Source organism: Choristoneura fumiferana, chromosome 20 (assembly GCF_025370935.1).
Source record: "Choristoneura fumiferana chromosome 20, NRCan_CFum_1, whole genome shotgun sequence".
Classification (NCBI taxonomy): Eukaryota; Metazoa; Arthropoda; class Insecta; order Lepidoptera; family Tortricidae; genus Choristoneura; species Choristoneura fumiferana.
Genome location: NC_133491.1, coordinates 14,507,078 through 14,532,022, shown reverse-complemented (window position 1 = coordinate 14,532,022; position 24,945 = coordinate 14,507,078). Strand labels below are relative to the sequence as shown.

Sequence of the window (24,945 nt, the reverse complement as noted above, 5' to 3'; positions counted from 1 at the left end):
ACTGAGTAACTCACTGACGGAATTACAATTTTAGATTTTAATACTGTCTACCTATATTCCGTAGTAGGTGAGGGCACCAGCCATGGTCAGGAACCAATAATGGAATATTTTTCCTCTAACCCAATATATTAAGAAACGGACGCTACTTTTTCTGAAACTGATAACACTTATGTACAGATAACTGATGATCATAACTGGTAAAGTTCATGAATGGTGAGCTATAAGGCGTTGAATCCTTGCTGTCCATTACCGGATACTACTGTGCTTAACATGTCCATGATTGGTGCCGTCAGCCTAAAACATTTATACCGTATACCTGACTGACTGATAATACAATATTCCTTAGAATATTGTACTTATACGAGAATGTATGTATAGGGTGAGTTAAAGAAGGGATTGTTCGAAATTACCAAGTGATAGAGAATTAGCATTTTTTTTGTTTTTCCACGGATTGAAGAGGGGGTAACGCTAGTTTTCCATAAACCTTGATAGATAGCTTATGACCAACACTTAAAAATGACCTATTACTGTATACATTTGAGGGCCAGATTTTTTGCCGCTCAGCATACTTGTTTTTATTTTCTTTCTTTCTAATGGAGCCATAAAGTTTGTCGCGGAGGAGTGTTGCGCGCGCGGTGATTGTCTTTGCGTCACCGTATCGTAACAATGGCGCTTCCGTTGCTTGGTATACTGCTAAAGACTGGCCGAATAATTACACGGAAGATATCTAGACAGAGATATTATTATGTGACTTCTGCCAGGAAGGCAAGTTCTGGGAAACATTATCGCCGTAATCGGAAATGGTGTTCTGAAGGGGGGGAAGGGGAATTATGTTTTGAAAATTCGATCACGCGGCGCAATGAAGGAGGCTTGTGCTGGATTAAGGTCTGTACACATTACACCGTGTAATGAAGGGGGCTTGTGCTGGATTAAGGTCTGTACACATTACACCGTGTAATGAAGGGGGCTTATGCTGGATTAAGGTCTGTACACATTACACCGTGTAATGTGTAACCGTATTATACCATGACCGTAAGAGGAACGAGTCAGACGGAGTGTCAAACGGAATGTCAAACGCATACACATTCATTACACGGGACGGCGATGATTAGTTACGATATGTGCTAGTGGGCATAGTCTCATACTTTCGCTACAAGTAATATGTTTTTAACCGACTTCAACAAAAGGAGGAGGTTATCAATTCGGTTGTATTTTTTTATTATAATTTTTTTATGTTTGTTACCTCAGAACTCCGTCATTTGTGTTTCGTTAGTTGACATTGTATCTTAGATTATTTTCACTAAAAAGCGTGAAAAAAAAATTGAACCGACTACAAAAAACCATGAAATGAATTTTCTACCAGTCTGAAGTCGGTGCCTCAGCACGAGCCAGCAGGAGTGATTGAAGCCCAATACATAGTGCGTAGGTGAGGTGAGGTAGATGAGGTGGCTCGTGCTGAGGCACCGACTTCAGACTGTTAGAAAATTAATTTCATGGTTTTTGTAGTCGATTCAATTTTTTATTATAATTTTTTTTGCTTATCAGTACCTATTACGGTCATGATATGATACGGTATCTTGTACTGCGTAGAGACCTTAGCACGAAGCTGGAATGGCGCTTTTAGTATCGAAAAACAGATGAGGATCGAACAAAAAATTATCACCAGAACCTGCAGACCTTAATTCGATGTCAAAAAGAAGTATTTCTAGTCTAGAGGGATGAAACAAAGATCTCAGAGACAGTTTTAAACATGAAACTGCCGTGAGACTCACTCATTTTAAATGATAACGTAACGGATAACTAACGTCTGAAATCGAGTTTAGCTCGACATGTTTCGGGCTAATCCGTAGCCCTTCTTCTTAGGAGCAACGCGCCGCCACGCTGCTCGCGCGACTACTCGGCGAAACTAATACCAGCGCACAACACCTCAAAACCCGAAACATGTCGAGCTAAGCTCGATTTCAGACGTGAATTATCCGTTATGTTATCATTTAAAACGGTCAGAGACAGAACTTGTGTTTGTAAAAATTCACTGGTCGTCATCAAGGAGTGTATTAGTACTCGTACGTAAGTAGACAACTAACCTGCGCGCTAGCAGCGGGGGCGATGATTTCTATAATTTCTGGAGTGTTGTCGTCGCCAGGCGCGGGCGCAGGGGCGGGGGCGGGGGCGGGGGCGGCGAGCGCTACCATTAGCAGCGCGCATGCGCCAGCCAGGAACAAAGTCGACCTCATTCTGTCTGTGTGTGCGTCGCTCTACGAGCCTCGAATTCTCTTAATATCTGCAAACGAAAACATACCAACATTAATAAAATGATAGCAGTCCTGTGTGTTTAGTTTCTCTTGGTATTATGTAACGACATGACTGGTAAAGCGCGTTTTTCTCCTTGACCGCGAAACCCAGATTATTTCGAGAACTGTCGAATCAAGCGCACCTAATAAGAGCTCCGATTGTGTTTGCTTAAAATAATTATTTTCGATAAAGGTCACAGAATTCAACGGCAACATTTGGACGTAAATTTGGCAACAAATGAAATTCAACGACATGAACACCTTCTATGTAAAATGGATAAACAGATTCGAATGAAATATTAGTATGGTCGACCAAGAAAGTGCAATGCTTTACAAATTTTAATGATAGTTACTACTTCAGAAATAAAACAATAAGGCTGATTTATCACATTGACTTGTGAGTGGAAATAAGCTTTGGCGTTTTAAGCGCTACAAATGACATTAAACCTTAGGGTGGCAAACCAATTTCTTGGTCTACTATACCTGTAGCAATGCTAGCTTTGATTTCGATGTTCCCACGGAATCGGGATAAATACCCGCATTTTAAATCCGAAATCTCAACCACTACGTTTAGAAACATGAAATATATTAAACTGGCCATTTCGGCACGTGATAAAAAGTAAAGATCTTTGTTCGCGCGTTTCTTACTATAATTCTGGAATTTCAATTCAATTGCCAGACGTATAGTTAACGTAAGCGAAACCGCGGGCAAAGTCTAGTACTTATATATCATTAGTAATGTCCATGGTAATAGTAAGTATAGACTAATAAAATTATGATAAAACATGTTACAAAACGTTGCGCAGGATTCGTACACAATTGACTAAGTGGCTTCAAAGTTTACATGAGTAATGCGCATGAATTGCCCATAAACGTATGAAACGGCGCGCAGTCGCGGCTGCGATAGTATCGCGCGGGTTGCGCGTGCGTCGGCGGCTTGCGACACCGGGGGTGGCTGCCCTCTGCCCTGCTCTCCAACCTTACTCTGCGTGCTTTAATTGCAGTCAATTGCAGGTGAACGACTATTAGAGATCAAGTATACGAATGTAGGAATACAACATTAGTTGGGAATACATAATTATTATGTACGTAGGTACTTCTTTTACAATCTTGTGTCAATCATGTTATGTTTGAACATTATTTTTTTTATGAAATTGTGTCAAGGTACTGAAGTGTAAAGATATCTTTGAGCTGTGTCTCAGAAAGATCGTGGTTGACAAATTTACCTACCCATAACTATATTGATCGGATTTCAAAATGTACTTTTTATATGAAGGGGAAAACAAAACGAGCATGCGGGTCACCTGATAGGAAGCAATCACCGCCACCCATGGAGATCCGTAGACGAGGGGTATCACAGGTGCGTAGAGCGTCAAAGACATAGCTGCTTGGTGCAGGGGTTTGTGGAGGTCTATATCAATAAGCATAAGCTACACTAACTTTGTTTCTCTACTGTGGTGGCGGAGAAGCAAGTAAAATTAGTGTAGTTCATAGCATAACAACATACCGACAAAAACATTTACAACAGTGGCGTTCAGGTAAAGTAGCCCAAACATCTTTTGGGATGAAGCATATACCGGAAGAAGTATTGGTACTGTGGTGAGAAGCGACGGTTTTCCTCGTGTTTCATTAGTGCTGAATGACGACTTGAAAGTAAAGCAATTTGCATCTTGAACTTTTTTTCATGCAAATGTTACATAATGACGATCACGAAGTATTTTTTGCGAGTTACGAAATAAATTTCCAGGATATTCATTTAACTGGAGTGTGCAAAGCCTGTCAAGTCACTTGACTGACGCATGGCGATGGCGAGCATGGTTTAAATGAACCACGGCTTGCGAATGCGGGTCGAGGTGGCGCGGGCGCCGCGCGTTGTATAATACGTCTTACATCAATGACTTTACGATTGTATAATTGCCAGAATCTGCATACCCAGTCAAATATGCTATTTATAAAATAATTAGCCATTGTATGTGTTTAGTAGTAAAAGCCTTTGCATGCCTTTGTTGCATGGTGCAGGAGGTGATCGCCGTTCGGTGATCCGGTGCGCGGGCGCCTGTCCCGCTCCACTAAGCCGACTAACTGTTTCCCGCGGCGCCGCTCTTCGCTACAACCTTTGCCGGTCGATTACAATCTTCACGGATCCGACTTTGTTGCAAATAATACGTTTTACGATACACTGATACTGCTTAGGATGCCCGAAGATACTTTATTTTAGATTTTTAGATTACAGACTACCTATGCCTTTGTCCCGTGGTTTTGCGCCTGTTTGAGAATTAAATAATTGCTAGCAATCTATCCCGTGGGAAATTCGAAAACCCTTAGAGCGGTGCACCCTCAATATGTTTACCATGCAAGTTTAAAGACTAGAGCCGGTGATTTAAGCTGTGCGTTGTTTGTCGTCAGTTATTTAGTACTTAAAGTTACTTTTTTTATAAAACTCATGTACTTTGATGAGGTTGGCTGGTATCAAAGGAATGAGAAGATATTTTGGTAGAAAAATAGCATAGGGAACCCTTCCCCATGCCTTAATTTATTGCCTTGGCATTTTTTGGAGTAAGGAAAAACCTTTTTTGGGTGTTTTTGCGCGAAGTGGATAAAATGAAAGAACACTCAATAAAACAGTCAAAATTCTCCGTTTTTGTATTATTTTTGAACCTTATTTGAACGAAGATCGAATTGGTTGATTTTTGATTTTTCTATAGCATGTGTCGAAACCTTGAGGTTTACTGTTTCACCAGTTCGCAGGCTAATTGATTGTCGTGGCTTGCGCCACGCAGCGCTGGCGCAACGCGGGACACAAAATTTCCCTAATGTATATTTTTAACATTTAATTTGGCAACGAAATAAACCAGCTGGTCTCGATATTAATGATCTCGAAACGCAGGCCCGGCCGGCGGCGCCGCAGTTTCAACACAACCAGACATGGCAACTAGCATAGAGTTATATCACACATCTGTATAACTAGTGTCGTTGCATGATATTTCACTCGCTCGCTAAAAAGAATTGGCTTCAAATGTAGCTAAATCTAAAACTGATAAAAAAGTCGCCGAAATGTATAAATCGGTGTGTAAGTTGCATTGACATTGATATGGTCCCACTGAATCCGTATACATGTCACTGCTGACCAGAACCTTCCTGTCATAATAATAAATGGCTGTAGTTCCCACGCGGGTCCAGAGCAGATTGGAAATATCAAAAAACCTCCTCCTGAACTCTACATGTAAGATAAAATGATGAGAAATAAATCAATGTATTTGGCGATTAAGTATAAGTTGGCAACACTGCGCAACGACAAGTGTTTGGACAAGTGTGTCGCAGAGAAAAAGCTCGCATTACCGAGCTCCTGTCAACGATTTATCGCCTATTGTCGGAAAACAATTTGTATTGCTCACGTCCAGCATCCGCGAATTGAAGAAACACTAAAGCCATGCAATAGTTAGTGTTAGGGTCAACAAAGAGCATTTTACTGCATACAAATTGCACTGCATCGTTGCTGCATAAATTGCATTACATTAATGCTGGGTTGCGATATGAAATCAATTTAAAGTTAGTCACAGAGTGGACGGAAAGTACACAGCGCCGGCGCGGTGACCTCCGAGCATTTATAACACTACAGTTGCTGCAAGCTATTAGTATTTATTAGTCATTCATTAAACAATATAGGTAAATAAGTTAATAATAATCAGGCTCCGTAGATATGGTAGATAGACTCAACAAAAGAACGTGAGGAAACGTTTCATTAGTGTAACATAACAAACAACCTAAGCAACAGACAGGTTATCCCGCGGTAGTGAGAGCTGCGGAGTTATCACATTTCATAACATGCAATAAACATTATTATGTTGACGAATTTAATTTCATAAGCGTGAGGCTTGAGCCTCTGCGTGTGATGAGAATATTTTAACGTGTTGTTATAGAATTACCCTAATTACTACATACTATTTAATAGAATCTATTATTTAATTTGCTAATGTCCGTATGCAAGGTATGTTGCCTCCAAATATTCCTTCTCGAATTTCACCTACTTTTCTAGATAAAATTGGCTTGGGTCAGTCACCAGCAGCAATATCATGCATAACTATCTGATATGGCTCTATTTCTGGGGCCGGTTCCTACTGTTTTGAGTTAGATATTTGTGCACTCCGCTGTTGCAGACTAATGGTGATTTTCCACGCGAGGCGAGACGAGACGAGGCGAGACGAGAATTGAAATTTGTATGCATTCTCGCGCGCCCGCCGCGAGCCGCCGCGGGCACCGCCGTACACATTTCAATTCTCATCTCACCTCGTCTCGTCTCGTCTCGCCGGTGGAAAATCACCTTAATGCAGGTGACTTATATATTTAAGTTGGATTTCAATGCGAGTACAGTCGACAAAGGATACAATCAGCATAAAACTTATTAAAATTAAATATATTACGTGAATAAATTTTCGTGTTAATTCATATTATGTGCGACTCGCTTGAGACTGCACGACTGGTGATATGGATGAACTCTTATATCTTTCATTAGTTAAAAAAGATGGACGACACAATTACCCAAATGGTGTCCGTTTAGGTAAAAATGGCAATTAGCTGCGCGATTCTAATGAGAGGTTTTGTTGCGCCAGCGCCGGCAGCCGTCGCGTATAAACTTACAACTACATTCCTCATTTAAACGGTGCATACACTCAGAAATCTATAACAGCAAGGCGCCGCAATGTAACGACTTGTACGATATTTCTCGTGCTGTCTCAATGCAGCATGACGGCGCATGCGTTGGCTAACGATCTAGTATACCGGTGGCGTCATATACATTATTCAACTAACACTACACGTACTCATTATTACTAATCATTCATAAATAATGATATAAAAAAAAAACAGTAAATAGGCCGCACTTTTACACGTCATTTTTTTAAACTACCAGCGCTTTCGGAAATACCATTATTGCCAAGAAGAATGTGCCGCAAGAAACTTGGCAGAAAGATTTTTTTTTAAAATAAAATAATAACAAATAAAATACTTAAAAACTACAGTACTACAGTATAATTCCATCCATCCCAGCCTATATACATCCCACTGTTGGGCACAGGCCTCCTCTCAGAACATGTACATGACAGTATAATTAAATTGCTGATATCTAGTGAAAGTGAGTAAGTTTGAGATAAGATACCGAAACACGAAGACCCGCAGAGGAATGTGACAAACACACTAAATTCCTGAGTATTACTTCAGTGATGTGGAGATGAGCAAGCGTTAGAAGAACCAAACAAGCGTAAGAGAAGGTTCTCGGCTAACGAAAATTTTCGAAATGAAAACAAACTTAAAAGATGGCTGTATTGAAAATGGAACCGGGCTCGATATGTCACACCAGTGGACTCACACAGGCACTTGGTGGGTGCCGGAGCCGGAGGACGGCCAGCGACGACGAAGCGGCCAAAAAGGAGATTTATTGTATGTAAAATAATTGTAAAATAGAATAATTAATTGGTCCTCTAATATTGCTGTGTCCTAACAGGGCGTCACATGCATACCTGCCTAGTTATAATTCCAACCATGTTTGTAATGTGATATGCAATAAAGAAATTAAATAAAATTAAATAAATGCATAAAAGGTCAAGTGGGACGCGAAAAAATCCTTCGCTAATGGGATAAACTACAATAGGCTGTTTGGTTCTGAGTTCTGAGCAAGTAAGGAGATCAATATTGTCTACCTGATTTTTTTATTTTTGTAATGTCTCTGTACCGCTTTTGGTGATCAATAAAGAATATTTGCATTGTATTGTATTGTATCAAATGTTGAAAAGTTCTAAAATGATGTAACAGTTATCGATAAATCATAAAGAAGCCAATCAGCGATCGAAATAAAATCGAGTACATTAACAATTTAACGCTAGCACTCTAAATGCACAGTAAGTGTAATGGAACTAATAGAGGTGTTAGCGGTGTTAGTTTCATAACATGGCAATGCTTTAGATTCCGGGCGTGTGGCGGAGCGCGGCGGCGATCCTGCGATAGCTTCTGTTCCGTTAAGTGTAAAATAGATAAGGTAAACGTACGAATGCTCGACACGTTAATGTCCAATAGCTGACACCTAGCTGTCACCTCTATTGCTAATGACATTAAGTTAAAGATGGCGGCTATTCAAATTGGGACAGCGAGGAGCACTCGCACGTTCACCTTACTTGGTAATATCTTAGTGCAACAGTATGAGATGTGTGAGGAGAATCCATCAACAGAATACAGTATTTGACTTTTATTAATACCAACAAGATGCTAATGTGTTTCAAAAACTGAAATTACCTACGGTTTTCTCTGAACTCACGCGTGTTCTTTAAGTTTAGTAAAGTGCACGTAAGTCAACGTAACTTTACGTCTACGTACGTTTATCACACAATCAATCGCTATAAAACGCCTCTGTGATTTGTCTCAAGGTGTTTAAATTGTACATTTTAATTAGGTTTAAAAAACATTGCTTGTAAACCTTTGGACTCGAAATACTTGCAGTTATTATAAAAAAACCTGTCTTTAATAAAAACTGCGTCTCAGGAATCGACACAATTAAATAATTATTCCCTGCACGTGTCTTATAAGCAACAAATAACTGTCATTAGCTCTTGTTGGAAAAACTGGCTTCTTTAAGAACGCATGACAACAATAGACACAATTGATGTGCTGACGCTCGCGGGGACGCGGGAGATTAACACATTAAACTACTTGTTTTAATTATTTTAGCTATTTGAATAAGTTATTTCTGTAATAATTGCTTTTAACATTATATGTAGGTAGTGTCCGCCTTATTCTTTATCTGATTTTATTATTTTTGTAATGTCACTGTACTGCTTTTGGTGATCATTAAAGAATATTTGTATTGTAGTGTATACAAAAGAAAAAAATAATATTATGGTCGTAAGATAGGATTTAGAGATTTTAGAGAGTCGGAATCCGACCCGGACATGATCAATGTGGGCATAACAAATGGGATTCGGGCAGAGAATGAAACTATTTTGAAGAACTAACAAAAGTCCACTAATTGTGGTCAAGATAAAACCAAAACAATACGACACTCATTCACTGAAATCTTAGAAATGCAATTATCACAACGATTTACAGTAACTTAAGGAAAAGCCTAGTTAATTAATGAAGAAACGCTTTATTAATTACTTATTTATAAATCAAAATGGTCAAAATGTTTGGAAACAATTGGTTTAAGGATTTAGGGTCCTATTGCGTAAGGGCGTGGTTAAATATTTTGATTACATAAATTGAGAGCTCCAATATTTACTGTACAAATAGATCACTTTTGTTTTTGTTACTTTGAGACAATTAAAATCACGAGACTACACGTTTGTGGTTTACGTAGGTATTAGTACCCTTAGGGGCTGTTTCACCATCCATTGATTAGTGTTAACTGACGGTTAAATGTGATGCCGTCTCTATTTGTTTTGTTCGAATAGACGGAGATGGCATCACATTTAACTGTCAGTTAACACTAATCAATGGATGGTGAAACAGCCCCTTAGTGTAAGTTTTCGGTTACAAAATACGTCTCGATCGCGTTCGCGTTAAAATCTCAATTTGTATGGAAACACGAACAGCGCCTCTAGCGGAACGTTTGCGATGTTCGTGTTTCCATACAAATTGAGATTTTACGCGAACGCGATCGAGACGTATTTTGTAACCGAAAAATTACACTAGGGGTACAGTTTAGAACGTTTTTTTTTCAGACAGGTTAATCCAAGGATTTTAAATGGTAGTCAGTAAAAGTAGTTTTAGATTCTAATACTGATCTGATCTAGGTCAGAAGGATACTGCAGCTGCGCGTGGGCACGCGGGCGCGGCTTGCGTGGCAGCTGCGTCATGCAGGACTGTGGATTATTTGGTCGGTTGCTTTTACACTCAAAGAGTTAGAGGGGCTACTACGACATTAAAAAATCGAAGTTCGTATCGTACCGTCCCTCTCACTCTCGTATTAAATAATATTAGCGTAAGCGGGATGGCAAGATATGAAGTTCGAATTTTGCACTTCGTATTATAGGGCCAGCAACTCCCTCGATATTCTACTTGTGGCATGAGTATCCGTGAGGGAAAGCCGCGGCCATTTTGTAGCATTGAAATAAATGTGATTGCAAACTGATTTATTAACCAGTTATCAACCAGACCCGATCAAACAACTGTCAGGCCAGAGGCATTCGACCAGGTCACGGATTTGCCTGTAATATCGCTTATTAAGAAATAGCCTTAAGAAAGGTGACATTTTACACAACCGGGCTGTCTTGTGATTCACGGAATAGTTTGTTCGACCGACATTTTCGTAAAAGGAAATTATGAGTTTATTAAAACCACGCAACGAAAGGCGTCGCCTTGAGCTGTCCGCGCGCGCGCGTGGCGAAATAAGAAATTAGCTTATTGAACTGGACCGATAGTTCATAGCCGAGTTAAGCCGACCCGCGCCATGTTTGGGAGGCCTGCTGCGGAAATACACTGCCAAATAAATAAATAAATAATGCCCATTTATTTTATTAGTGCTATATTTTTTAGGGTTCCATATCCAAAGGGTAAAAACGGAAACCCTATTACTCAGACTTCGCTGGCCGTCCGTCTGTCTCATGAACCGTGATAGTTAGACAGTTGAATTTTTCACAGATTATGTATAACTATGGCCGCTATAATAACACTTACAATGTCACTTGAGGTTGCACTGCACTGGTGTTGCAGATGTTTATGGGCGGTGGTGATCTCATACCATCAGGAGACCCACTTGCTCGTTTGCGATCCAGTCAAATAAAAAAAAAAACTAAAAACCGACCTCGCCAAAGACCGGGAGGAATATGCGGAGCTGACTGCCCTCACTAGTTGGAGAGGCACTAGAAGAAAGAAAATACTAAAAACAGTATTAAATAAATATTTAAGGGGGCTTCTTACAAGAAATGTGACTTTTGCCGTTTTTTGCTAATGTCTAATGAATGTTGTATGTACTCGTATAGATGGTACGGAACCCTTCGTGCGCCAGTCCGACTCGCACTTGGCCGTTTTTTACTTTTTTTTAATTTGGAACGGAAAGTTTAATGCTGATGATCAGCTTCAATTTAAAAGCATTCTTTAATATGAAACTGAGAAATTTAAATACAATTAGTGTGAACTATGATACAGGTAGTCACCTGCATTAATATCGGCCTCAGCGGAGCGTGCAAAAATATCTGACACGTCTAGTAACTATTGTTGCGGATTGAACTAACGGCTTTTCTAATAGAGTTGCATTAAGTACTCGTATGTAAATATCTTTGGTACCGTGTTTGTTATCTCGGATTTTCTTATATACTTAGCAAACAAATTTACCCAGAGAACTATCTGCGCGTGAACTAGTTGCGTTAGCAATTTTTTAATCAAAATGTCTAAATTGCCAAATAAATAGTAGTATATTTACGAGTGGGTCATTGACCTACAAGCTTAAAGCTGTGGTATTGACACAATGCCAAGTGCGTTGTGACACATGAGGCCATAAAAATGAAATTTACTTAAGTTTCGACCTCCAGTAAAGCTATGAGTCAACATTTAAATGGTCTGTAATTGTTCTGTTCGATATTTAAGGACACGTTCAATTAATCCTTTCGAAGCTGTATTTCTGTTCCTGTTGTTACCGCGAGCGGAAACGATTATTTATGCTTATGGAACCAGAAGTGACATTATTGAGAAAATCCTTTTTAAAAGTTGTAAATTGTGTCCCGATGTCCTTAAACTTTAGTTAACGGAAGATGTGATTAACCGGGTCGACTCGGGTCGAGATTACAGTAATTAGCTCGCTTTTTGTATTATTTAGTGCAATCTTTTTTACGAACTGCACTTTTTGTTGACAGTGCTTGCATTGTCAATTTGTCATCTACTTAAACTGCTCGTCACCAAATTTTAAGTCAATCCAAGTAGTGCGAGAAATGGGTGAAACTCGATTTGTAGTGACTGTTAAAGACATACAAGCAGACTCTGAAAGTTTAATAAAAGCTTGTAAAAACAGAGAGTTCGCTGACCAGGGCCTTATTGCACGTTATGTCAAGGTTTATCGACAAATCTACAAACAAAGTCGACTAGCAGAAATAATTGTTCTTTCGGAACATTTCGGAACAACCTTCAATTTTGATACAAAATGACACTCGACATAATATGTTACTGAAAATTACCACTGGTGAGATAGGGGCCAGAGAAAAAAATGCAAAGTTTCAATAAAGTCCATAATTATGATGACAGTTTAATCAGACGTTTATCTGTCTGTATTGTTAGAACAACGTAACCAGCGGCCACGTGGACGTAATGACAGGCTGGGGTAAACGACAGTCCCGCTAATGGCTGCGCGTGCGCTGCGTTTAGTGCGCGCTCGCTTCCTGCTTCCTACCGCGCTGTGGGAACTAAACACACGTGGCGGGCCCAGTCTTTAGGACACCATGCATTACTAGTAACTGGTTTTTACACGTAGCTTTGCTCGCGAAAGTTATTAAATAGGTCTAACAGTTGGAGAAAACAATTTGAATTTTTACTAAATTGTTGTCTTTATGTGTAAATTTTTATGTGACAGAAATGGGGTTTGTTAAAATACATGATCATGAGAAAAAAAAACAATAAGGATGCTTGCCATTTTGAATTGCAAGTGAAAATAGTCTCTGATTAAAAATCAGAGAAAAAGGAGAAATAGATAAATTAAAAAGGTGGTTAAAAAAAGTTCTTAGTCTTGGTTGATGGCGTTGGAAATGAACGGAGTGACATAGTGTCGGCGAAGGGCCGGCCCTCCGTAGCGGTCGCTACGCGCTACGCCGTAGAGCCGCTACGATGCGCGTGCGCGAGTGGTGCGCAGGAGACCATGTAGATATACAATCGTTAACTGAATCGTTTTTTTTTGTATATAATGTAGCTTCGCCCTCTTGCATAGCCAAGAGTTCCTATGGAGGGAGTTCCCTATTAGAAATTTTGCGAAATGAATAGCCCTTAGGCGGTAGGGTTTGGGCTGTGCGTTGATGCGTCAGTCAATGTTTTTTTTTAACATTTTATGATAAACTCTTCAGTCAGCTGAATAATATAAATATTGATTTGTGAGGGCAGCGCTATGTATAATGAATATACCAAAGTAAAGGGGCTCCGCTTTTCCTTGGATCTGATAATTTTTTACAGCGAAAGCGTTATGAGCATGTTAGTCTTTGCCGCCATTTTTACATGAAATGTTTTCGGTGGGATAATATACTACCCCAACAACCTGTGGCACGTAGGATATATTTTATCCTGAAATATTGCAAATTCTGCTTCGGGCAACAGTAATAAATACAGCTAAACTCACAGTTGTCAGTCAGCTAGTGTGTCGATGTCAGTGTATCGGCGCAGCACCGCGGCCGCGTGGTGACTGGGGGCGCCGCGCCGCGCGCCGCCTTATACCTGCGCCTGCGCCGGTCGGCTCGTCGCCGTGAATGGGACACGCCAGCCACGTTAAAACATACGGCATGTAAAGGACGTTACGTTTTTGATATAATATGTTTTTTATGCCACGTGACAGGCTTTGACTAGTGTGGGACCAACGGCAAGCAATTTGTAAAGCTTTTTCGTACATTTTTATTTTATTCGAGTACATCTGGTAGCGTGATACAGTTGAGTTGCTCATGAACAGTTGAGTTGCTCTGAAGATGAGCTCTGGTTGAGTTCGAAACGCGTCTGTGTAGTGTGGTGGTGATAGATGGGTTTGTGTCATTTGTGTGTGTTCTTACAGTGTGGAGAGAGTTCCGCTTCTTCATGCAGTTTCTGGAACATGCATTATTTCTTGCATAAACGTCTATCATAAGGTCGCGAGTGAGCAAAGTACCTAATGGTTTCAGCAGTTCATTGATGACCTCCGCAAAGTAAAATCTGATTCAATAAATTATTCATTTCTAGTGTCATGTAATAATAAATGTTTAGGCTAATTTTGATAGCAGAGGATAAAAGAGAATGTACCCTAAATCTGCGCCGGAGAGCAGGAAGCGGCCGCTTGCGCAAGCGCGCACACACACACGCGCGCGTGCGCTCGTGTGAGCATACTCACAGGCGCACGATTACAACCGCAATCCAAGGAGGCGAACGATAGACGTCGTTATCATATAGCGACGTGAGCACTTTCTCATGTTGTTAACAGAGTACTAAACAGCGGTGTTAACAAAATGTCTGCTTAGGGAAATCTGAAAATCTGCAATAGATTAGATTGTACATCAAGAGCATAAAACGAGACATTTTATGTCAATACTCAATACTCAATATTTTAGATCCAGCATAAATACACACTTTACGAGCATGAGAAGTGAAAATAACTTTTTACCAATATCCAATTTGAAACTTACGGACGACACCATGTTATTAAATTTAAAATGAAACGATTCTAGGAATGCATTAGGCAGGTTTTACTCCCTAAGCCGACGATGTCGAAACGCCGGGGCGGTTGCTGCATTCTGATTGTCCGGCCTAAGGTCAGGTCTGAGACACTGTCAGTGTATCAATAGCATTATCTAGGTACAGTCGAACCTATGTGCTACTAATGTCATGTTGACATCTCACACTTTTGTCAACGAATCATAATGATATTAATTATTAAACGGTCCCACCCTGTTCGACTGTACCTTTAATAAATGTTTGGTCATTGCGAGTCATAGTATGAATACTTTTTATTTGTTTGCATCAAATGCTGCAAATTTTGATGCACTTCCAGTGGTCGGATTGACTTGAAATTTGGTATCTTACTTATGTAGGTTGAAGTTAAATGACAAAGCAACACAGTCTACAAAAGGAACAACAGTCAGAAAAAAAAACGCAGTGCGGACAGGGCCTTATTGTAAAAATGCATCAGAACGACAAATTGCTGTAGTTTATATGATTGGAGTAAAGTGCAGTAATGCTAGCGCGGAGGTTGCAAGTTGCAACACGTGGACGGGCTCGCGATCACGACGCGCTACAATGTATCACAACTGATAACACTCGCGGCAAGAACATTCATTGCGTGCAACGGAAACTCGTACCGGTGTTTAGGTAGCTATATGCGTATAGCAAATTGAAATAATAATTAATGTAACTAGTTTATGAGCGTGGTTCGTCGAAGAATACAGTGCCCTTAGTGTAAGTTTTCGGTTACTCTTTTATAGGTATTGAACAACCGTTATTGCTCGTAGCTAATTGATGTTGGCTTGCACGCACTAATGAACTTTAGTTTTATGTTCGTTACATTTGTCTATAGTTCAGCTAATGGAGCGCTCTTTAAACAAAGCAGTTAAGTTTAATGGTTGAGCAAGAGTGGACCTTCGGTAATGGAACGCGTCGGCGACGCGCGAGTGCGGCGCAGGCGCGGTGTTGCAACGCCTCTCACCGGCTGCGGCTGACTCAGGAGGAAAATCACCAAACACGAAGGTCCTGTCACCACCCGCCAGCGCTGCGGTTAATGTGCGACCCGGAACATACAGCCCAGAAAATACGACCTAATAGACACGCAGTGATGAAATAAGTTTTTTATATTATAAAAAAAACATAATTCACACTGGTTTTTTATTAACTGTTCCTTCTGTAGACTGTACTTGCATTTCATATGTAGACTAAATTTCAAGGTAATCCATCCACTATAAATGGGTTAAATTAGATTTTCAAGATTTGACTATACTAACACGGCAAGTAAATGAAATCTAGTAATCAAATTGCCTGGAAGATGCCCGAACACAAGACACAGGGTTGTGTAGTTCTTAGAGCAAGAGATGACTGCACAGTTTGTATAGGGGGTGGGGTGGGGAGAGCTGACTCAAATCACCCTGGACCGTAGCCTGCGGAAGACATTATATTAAAGTTGACCCGACCCGGCCCGAGAAGAAGATAACAGGAAGGAAGAAGGTACGAATTAAATGAGAAAACGTGTCATCTGGACGTACATTCCGGGGCAAAACATACTCTGACGCACACTAACTACACCCGCTCGCCAGAGGGCGCGCTGTTATGTCACCCGCAGACCGGTTAGTTGCATAAAATAATTATATGTTATAATAGATTAAAGCTGCAGCTGTAATAACCCGGGACAGCGCTTCCGCGGCTGCTGGAGCTAGCATTGTGCAATGCAATTATATGTGTAATTATTATAACTATGTAAACGCTAAGATCGTGTGAGATAGGTTCAGAGTCCACTCGTTGGGACCCCGCACTTATCGTTATTTGGCAAAGGATGAGACCACTAGTAGTGGTGATTAAGTCTCGTAAGTGAAAATCACGAAAGTTCTCCGATATGGATAATATAAAACGTATGAATAACAAATTCAATTACGATCAAAAATATTTTGAAAAACATTTAAAGGATGTCAAACTAACTCAAGTATAATTAATAAGGCGCTTATAAGTTGTTATGTGATTTTAGTAATAATGAAACTGTGTACTTTTCGTTGAAGAGACAAAAAAATAAATAAATAATAAAGATCCTTGATTTATTTTAAGACATTTGTTAATTACTGAATTAGTTCTGTGCCTATGGTTTTATTTCACAAAAGATGAGGTACATTCTGCGGTAGAAAAGATAACCATGTAATAACAAGTGGTAATTTTCGTTTATATAATAAGCGCGCCCGTCGCAGCGCTCAGCGCCGGGCCACGCGACGTATTGTTCTCCGCGACTTTGCTTCCTTCCCACTGCGCCCATTAGCCGGTACTTATTATATTCTCCTCAAGGCTCGCGGGAAGGCATTGTTACGAAATTTGATTAATTACTTAATTTTCCGTGAGGTGTTTTGAACGTTATATTATCCTATCCGGTAAGTAAGTACTTCTGTTCCGGTAGTCTATTTTAGGCTTGTTTTTGATTGTCAAAAACTATTGAGATAAGAAGAGGAAAAAATAAAGCGTCTTATTGGATTTAAAGCTTTTGGAGGGTTTTATTTTATCTTTTTTTGAGGGGTGAAGAGGAAGACTGAGATTAAATTACTCATTTCAACTAAATTATGGGGAACGTTTGCGCTGGGTAAAAACAAAGAGATAAGTAGCAATTACTCCACCGACGAGAGTTCAACCCTTTAATGATGTTGATTCACCTGTCTGAGTAACAAAACTGCCTGAGAAAGGCAAACGACACCAAAGTAAATACCAAAACTACTTATACACCCATCGCTAAGATAGATACACTTTTTAGCAAAATTAAGATTACATTTACAAATTACACAACAATTACGTTTTATCGAAACGAGACCGGCACTTGCTTTTCCAGTCTGCCAGGTCTGACTATTTGCTGCCGACCAAAAACAACCTGGAAATGAACCACCGCGTTCAAAATAAACAAGTAACCAATCGCTCAAGATTAGTTTAACATTTAATTGTGACCAATTTGACTTTCAAGACGAAATATTGTTGGAATTATTTTCGGATGCCTCAGTATATTGCTTATTTATCTTTATGTTAATTGTAATGTTTTTGTTTCCGGACCTAATTTGTTTGTAAAACACCACCCTAACTTATAAATAGATTTAAATTTGAATTTACCGTTATAGTTATAGGGAGAGCCTCGGAAAAGTGATCCTACTTATACTCATTACTCTCATTAGCGCATTAAATCTGTCCATCCATACTAATCAAGATTAATTACGACTACAATAAAACTGCTTCAATTAACTGTTCATAGGAAAACTGGTCTAACAAGATGCATTGTTATGCAGATAAATCAATAGAGACATGCAGCTGGAGACGTGCAGCTACTATTTATTTATATTGAAGAGATGTTAATTTATTTTGTGACATACGGTGGTCTAGTAAGTGGGTCGCTTGATGATGTTGGCTACCAGCCACAGATACCAGAGGATTGTATGGATTTATAGATAGGTTGCCATCCTAGAGGGCTGAGAAAGAATACCTCGTGTGGCTGCATTAATCTGTACGCCAAAATACAGCAGATTGTTGCTTGGTGAATGAGATGTTGCCATGGTAACGAAACGGACTACAGTACCCATAGTGTAAGTTTTCAATTTGTATAGAAACACGAACATCGCAAACGTTCCGCTAGAGGCGCTGTTCGTGTTTGCATACAAATTGAGATTTTAACGCGAACGCGATCGAGACGTATTTTGTAACCGAAAACTTACACTAAGGGCACAGATTAGCTTTGATTTAGTCGTCGTTTCATACAAGAAATATCAATATTATACTGGTTTCTGACGCGTAATTGCTGGTATGATGGTAAATTACTGTCCATGTTTAACGGAAACAGACATTATACCGCAAACAGCGGCTTGTTTTATTGAAGGTTGAGGACTCGTCTGCAGTGTCATGGACATATACACTCGTAGTTTTAAGCGCGTAGTAGTTTTTATAAAAAAATTACGTCATTGTACTATAATGTAACTAAAAATCCTACTAATATTATAAATGTTAAAGTTTGTGAGTGAGTGAGTATGTTTGTTACTTCTTCACGCTGAAACGGCGGGCGGATTTGGATGAAATTTGGCAAAAAGTTATTTTATAACCTGGATTAAAACATAGGATACTTTTTATCCCGATATTCCCACGGGATAGGGATAAAATCTTGAAATAACAACCGCTGGGCTTAGAGTCATGAAATAAACGCTAAAACGGGTAAACGCTAGTATATATATAATTTTATCAAACATGCAAAATATCAATATGAAGCCTTGTTTTTTTTTACGAAATGTATACTCGTATGTAGCGAACAGGTTTCCCTTTCAAATTACAACCCTTTTAAAACATTTACGCCAGCGCTAAAACTACCCAGCACCTATTTTCCAGGCGCTAGGAAAGCCGCGCGCCACCCCGCGTCTAGAGCTGCGCCGCGTCCCGGTTGCGCACGACGCGTGGCGCAAGCGCACGCGCTGTCCGTGTGTGTCAGCCTAACAGGCTGTCGAATAAACTCGGTCAAAACAATATGCAATGTAGGTAACTATTGCTCTAGTTAATAATGCAATAGTTACAATAATAATTACATGGACTGGAAAATAATACACAAATAAAAAAAATATATTTGATAATGTCGAAAAGGAACTTCATAATTGACTCAGCATTATGCTGCAGTAAGTATACGTGCGTACGCGCGTGGTATACGTACTCATAATAATTGCTCTAATTGATAATGCCGTAATTACAATATAATTCTTTATTTTTGTGCAATTTAAGTTATGGGAGCTATTAAGGGATCGTAAGTAGTATTAATTTTTTTAATCATCGAACCAGAGCTCCGGTGACACAGTGTCTGAGTACACGTGTATCAAGTCTAAAGTGAATTATCATTGGCAGTGGGTATAAATCGTAAGTCGCAAGATTTATGTTGACATGATTGGTTAGTTACAAGTATAGCTAAAATGTATACGTGATAAATGATAGTGAAAACACTGGTTTTTCTGTCCACGTAATAGGTATACTTATTGACACAACATAATAGGTATTATTTCTGGCCTTACTTACTACCTACTGTTTTTCTAAATTTATGCTAAATTTAATGTTCCTACATACATAAATATGTTATTCTTTCAAGCTATAATGGCTGGATGGATTTGAAAGAATATGTAGACAGTTGACTTCGGAAATAACATATGCTTACCTATACGAGTAAGCTATCTTTTATCCCGATATTGCCACGGGATTGAGATATACGTATGTAACATCCCGAAATATTTTCCGTTAAGGGCAGACAAGAAATTTGGCAACGGCGTTCTTCATATACAGCTTAAGTAATAACCACGATATGATTTTTGTGAATTTCCAGGAGTAATATAAGTGGTTCTTGCGAGCGAAGCCGCGGATATAAGGTAGTATGTAAATCCTATTAGAAATGTACTTTATCACAGCTGTGGTTGTGGTAAAAGTGGGCGGCGTCAGTGACGCGGGAGCTGCGTGGCTGCGGTTGACGCGCGTCAGCACCGGACGAAACAAATATCATTGCTATTAAAACGGAAATAATTACCAACGTTGAGCGAGTGGTTTCTTCCGCAAATAATGTTTCTTTCAAAAGTGAAAAGAATATTTTCACTTATACAACGTTCGTAGCTGTTTTTTTTTTAATTGTGTCGTCATTGAAAAGTGAAGTCAATCTTACGAATAAAATAAATAAAAAGACATAAAAATAAGTTGTTGATAATTTCAGAGAGTTAGTGTCAAAGACGCGTGATTTTCTCAATATTAGACGTCAATGACATTGTAATAAGAACCACGGCACGCGTCATCGTAAATGATTCTACCAATAGTGTGAGATCGTTGGATAAATATACTGCAACGACTCGAGTGCAGTTGACAACAATGATCCATTAAAAATGAGTCAACCACCCACACAAGTTCGAAGATGAGTTCCGTTGAGATAATCCGGCAATAAACCAGCGTCTACTATTTGTAAATTACTTATAACGTGATATTATAAAATACATTATTGATATTATGTTGGTACCACAAAGTTCCTATTACCCACTTTAGAATAGCGAGTGGATATTTATGGAAATGCACTTTTTGTCGTTGCTAATTGGCGTTGCATGTCGGCGAAGGTCGGCGCGGCCGCCGGCCGTCGGCTGTCGTCTGTCGGCGCTCGCGGCGTCGCGCGACACTTTCGCGCGGCAAGGACGCGGCGTTGCGCGACAACTAAATCTTAGTGATATTAGTGTTAATTAAAGTTATTAACGCGAAAGTAGTTGATTTAAAACGCTATTGGGTTATGTTGACGTTGACGACTTGGACACATATCAAAGAGCGGCAGGAAGATGTTCTTGATAGAGATGAGTGCACGAGTGGTGGCGAGAAGACTTTTAACCAACAGTGGGTCGCTTTAACAATGTAAAATGAAGTGATAGCAAAACTTATTTTATTTCGTCCAAATGCGCAAAGCGTAGATTGACAAATGTGTTTATTTTCTTTCCGAATGTCTTTAATATAATTTAATGTCTTTAATAATTAAAATTGAAAATGATTATCCCTTAATTATACAGTCATGATGTTATTATTACTGACTGAATTAAATATTTGTACGCCGCAAGGCAAAACATGCAAGAACAGGAAAAGAAACCGAACAGCTGTATTTTATGTAACTCGTGTTTTAACAAATAAATATTTTTATCTTTTTTTCCAAAATAAAGATAAGTAAACTATGTAAATAAATAGTAAGCGAAAAATGTCATCGTTCAATATGTCTATGTATGACTAACGCATTCTCCTTGGCAATGATGGTCTTTCCGAAAGCGCTAGTAGTTTAAAAAATGACGTGTAAAAGTGCCCATTGCGGCCTATTTACTGAATAAATGTTTTGAAATTGAATAATAAAAACACGCACTTACTCGCTGTCGGCACCGTCAGCCGCGCACACTCAGACATCTTGTAAGCTTTACTGATACTAACAGTTAGCAGTTTGTGTTGGAATGTCAACTGCAGTATTTGCAGCGCAAGGTTCTAGTCCCCGCGCAGACCTTGCGGCGCAGTGGCCGATGAATGTTCCACTTGATAACAGGAGTTGCGCAACTGAACATTGAACGTTTAAAAAAAGAAAAAGTTGTTTGGCTGCGCGGGCAGGATCGATACACATTTTACACATGTCATGAAATGTTGTTATGTCATTGGATCATTAAATTTTCAGATTTCACTATTCATAATCATAAACGAATATTATACTTTTGTAAAAGCGTTGTAACGCAGCAGAAAATCCACGTTTTTAATACAAACCCAAAGACCCCATGGTAGCACGAAAGAGGTTTACTTTCAGCTTGCAGCGCCAGTGCTCCCACCGACCGGTACAACTTAAGAATCTTCAAAAACGAGCCTACTCCTTTCTCAAAGGGCCGGCAACGCATCCGTAACTCAGCTTATGTTATGGATGTCCAACTGTCACATATTGGACGTGCATGTCAAGTTTTGACCAAACCAATGGGCTACCACGGCTAATAATGTTTAGTTATGTACGACAAATGGGTTATTTATGGGCATCTGAATGCGGCCATAGTTCAGTTCCCACGCCCACGCGTGGGGCAACGTATTGTTGGTGGAGCTGCAAAAACTGCACCGATTAGACTCCACGCGTAATTGCCTGAGATTTCGATATTGAACACCTTTACCGAGAATTTGTTACAAAATACTACTGTTCTGTAAAAAAAGTTATTCATACTGTATGCTTGCTTGTAGAAAATAAGTTTTTTGTTTAAAAAAACTATTTGATACAAGTTTTTTTTAAGCTGACTACTTGAATTTTTATTCAAAATACATTTCATCCATTTGTGTCCCATCGATTAATAAATTTTAATAAAAACTTGTAATAAAACATTTAAACGAACTTGTGTAGTAGCTTCAGACGCCCGTTGATGTCTTTTGTACGAAAAAACCGTAGCGACGTCGTAGCGCGTAGCTCGCTACGAACCATCCATCAGACACACATGCAAAGTATTTTAAAAAAGGTTAACCGGAATATGCACATGGTCAGTTCGACAGAATACTGCTAGTTATAAAGGTTTTTCAGCGACATTTTTGATTTAAAATGTAATATGCCTTTGACGCATTTCTTTAAACATCGATCAAATATGGGAAAATTTGTCAATTAACATAAAAAAATCCTGAAAAGTATTTAATAAGAACTTGGCTAAACTAACCCCATAACTGAAATATCCCATAACAGCTAGTTATCACGCGTTTTTAACCCCGTAAAAGAATGAAAAATTGAATGATTCCTGGAAATTTTAAAAAATCTTTTTTTAGTGCGCCTCTATGATCCTCAAAAAATCTGTACCAAATTACAAGTTTCTAATTGTTAAGGCTGTGCGTTGTCTGTCAGTCAGTCAGTCACGTCATTCTTTTGTAGGTATTAATTCCAAGTCATCAATTCATTTATGAATTATTCGACGCATAAATGAGCGTCATTTTCCAATCGTCGGTCTTTCATGATCGCTAAACCGCATCGGAACGGGGTCAGCCGTTTGTGGGTGAATGGAGACATAAATTGTTATAGCTGAGTTATAATGTGAGTGTGGCGAAGGGGCGGCCAGCCAAGGTCCGCGGCCGCCAACGTCAGGGGTGGCGCATCATAAAATAATAATGGAAAAAAATGTATAATAGCCACTTGGTATAATATAATTTTGACATAAATTGTACATTTTCTAGATTTGTTGTTAAATATGCCAAGCCTTTGTACAATCAAAAGTTTGTCTAACTATCAGTATAAATAATGTTTATATCCAATAAACATTCTTCGTTTTTTTTACTTAATGTCATTTGACGCACTATTCAAGTTATTTATTGATTGTTAATAAGGTTTAAATCGCACGTTAGTTAATCTATCCAAAAATTTTGACAGATAAAAAATAAAGTACATACCAGCTTCTGCAAAGACTAGGAGAACTTTATTATTTTCCACAGTAAAATATAAATAAATCGGTACAGTAGGTGGTTTCGCACGATTAACATTGTTACAAATAACCTAGGAAAATGGTCCCTTTCGCTTTAATGATGCTTCTCTGAGCGCGGCGGTGAGCGTTGCTATTAGGTCTAATCAGCACAGGTGATACACGGTTGCAAAAGCACTAAACATCGAACCGGCGCTTGCGTCAACGCAGGTCGTTGACCTCGCGGCAGATGATTTATGATTATGACATATGACTCAAGAGGCGCAGCTGGTGCTGCCAGCTATAAAAATAACACTTTTTACTGCCAAGAGGCTGGATATTCAATCTATGTGATTGAATAGCCAGCCTCTTCGCAGTTAGCTACCTAGCTATCAAACCCGCTGTTGCATGTGGCTTTGTCTGTGACTTCGTTTGTCGTTATCTCATAGGAATTATGCAATTTCATGAAATATAATATATTCTATGTCTATTTCTGGTTTTGAAACTATCTCCATGCTTCAAATTTCATCTTAATTGGATGTAGTTAAACAAAAATGATCGAACCCTCAACATTTTTTTTTTAATTTTAGATTTTATTTCAGTAGGAACAAAGGCGTATTTAAAGAATAGCATGACAGTGCTTTGGATCCTTTTTGTTGAACTACATCCAATTGGTTGAGTGCTTTAAGCGTGAAATCATTACAAACAAACAGATAGAACATTATTGCGTTTGTATTATTATTATTATTATTACATAATAAAAAAATAAAACGTTTTTATATACAAATTAAAATTATATAAAAATTGGATCAAAATTATGAAAAAAACCCTGTCATGTGGAATTTTTAATAGTTGCAGTTTATCATTTTTCATGAAATATTTTCATCGTTTTTTTAACATCAACGTGCAAAAGAAATGCGCCCAATGACTGACTCATCAACGCCTAGCTAGTTTATATTTGTTGACTCGAAGAGAAAATCTAACTCAAGGATCTAAACTTGAGTTCATTAATAATCTGACATGGAATAAAGAAATCAAGAAAGTCCCACGGAATATGAAATTATGCAACAACCTAGTAAAGTAACTAATAACATATTCGAGAGTAATCAGAACGATTAATTAGAAATATGTTCAATCGAAGGTTGGTCACGAACGGAAGTGGCTTTAATTTGGCTTTTGAATTTGAAAGTATCGGCCGGTGCTTGCGTCAGCTGACGTGCGAGGTGTTATATTTAATGTGAATTAACTATACTTAACTTAGATTTAAGATTCATAGATTAGATTTTTTTATTTTGATTACTTTGCATTTCCTATGTTTCCTTAAATAAATTTCAAATGTAATTCCGCACATGAATTTCGAA

The 24,945-nt window shown here is 38.9% G+C and overlaps 1 protein-coding gene across 3 annotated transcripts in view; it reads right to left on the bottom strand.

Annotated features, from left to right (window-relative positions):
• The window catches only part of LOC141438921 (uncharacterized), a 44,013-nt gene that overhangs the window by 7,100 nt on the left and 11,968 nt on the right, over positions 1-24,945 (bottom strand). For 2 of the 3 annotated variants that reach the window (XM_074102986.1, XM_074102989.1), the window contains exon 2: positions 2,085-2,281. In XM_074102986.1, coding sequence (XP_073959087.1) covers positions 2,085-2,234 — 150 coding nt within the window. In that variant the 5' untranslated portion in view covers positions 2,235-2,281. Of the gene's footprint in view, positions 1-2,084; positions 2,282-13,593; positions 13,659-24,945 lie in introns of those variants that run through there. The other variant, XM_074102988.1, reaches the window with a different exon arrangement.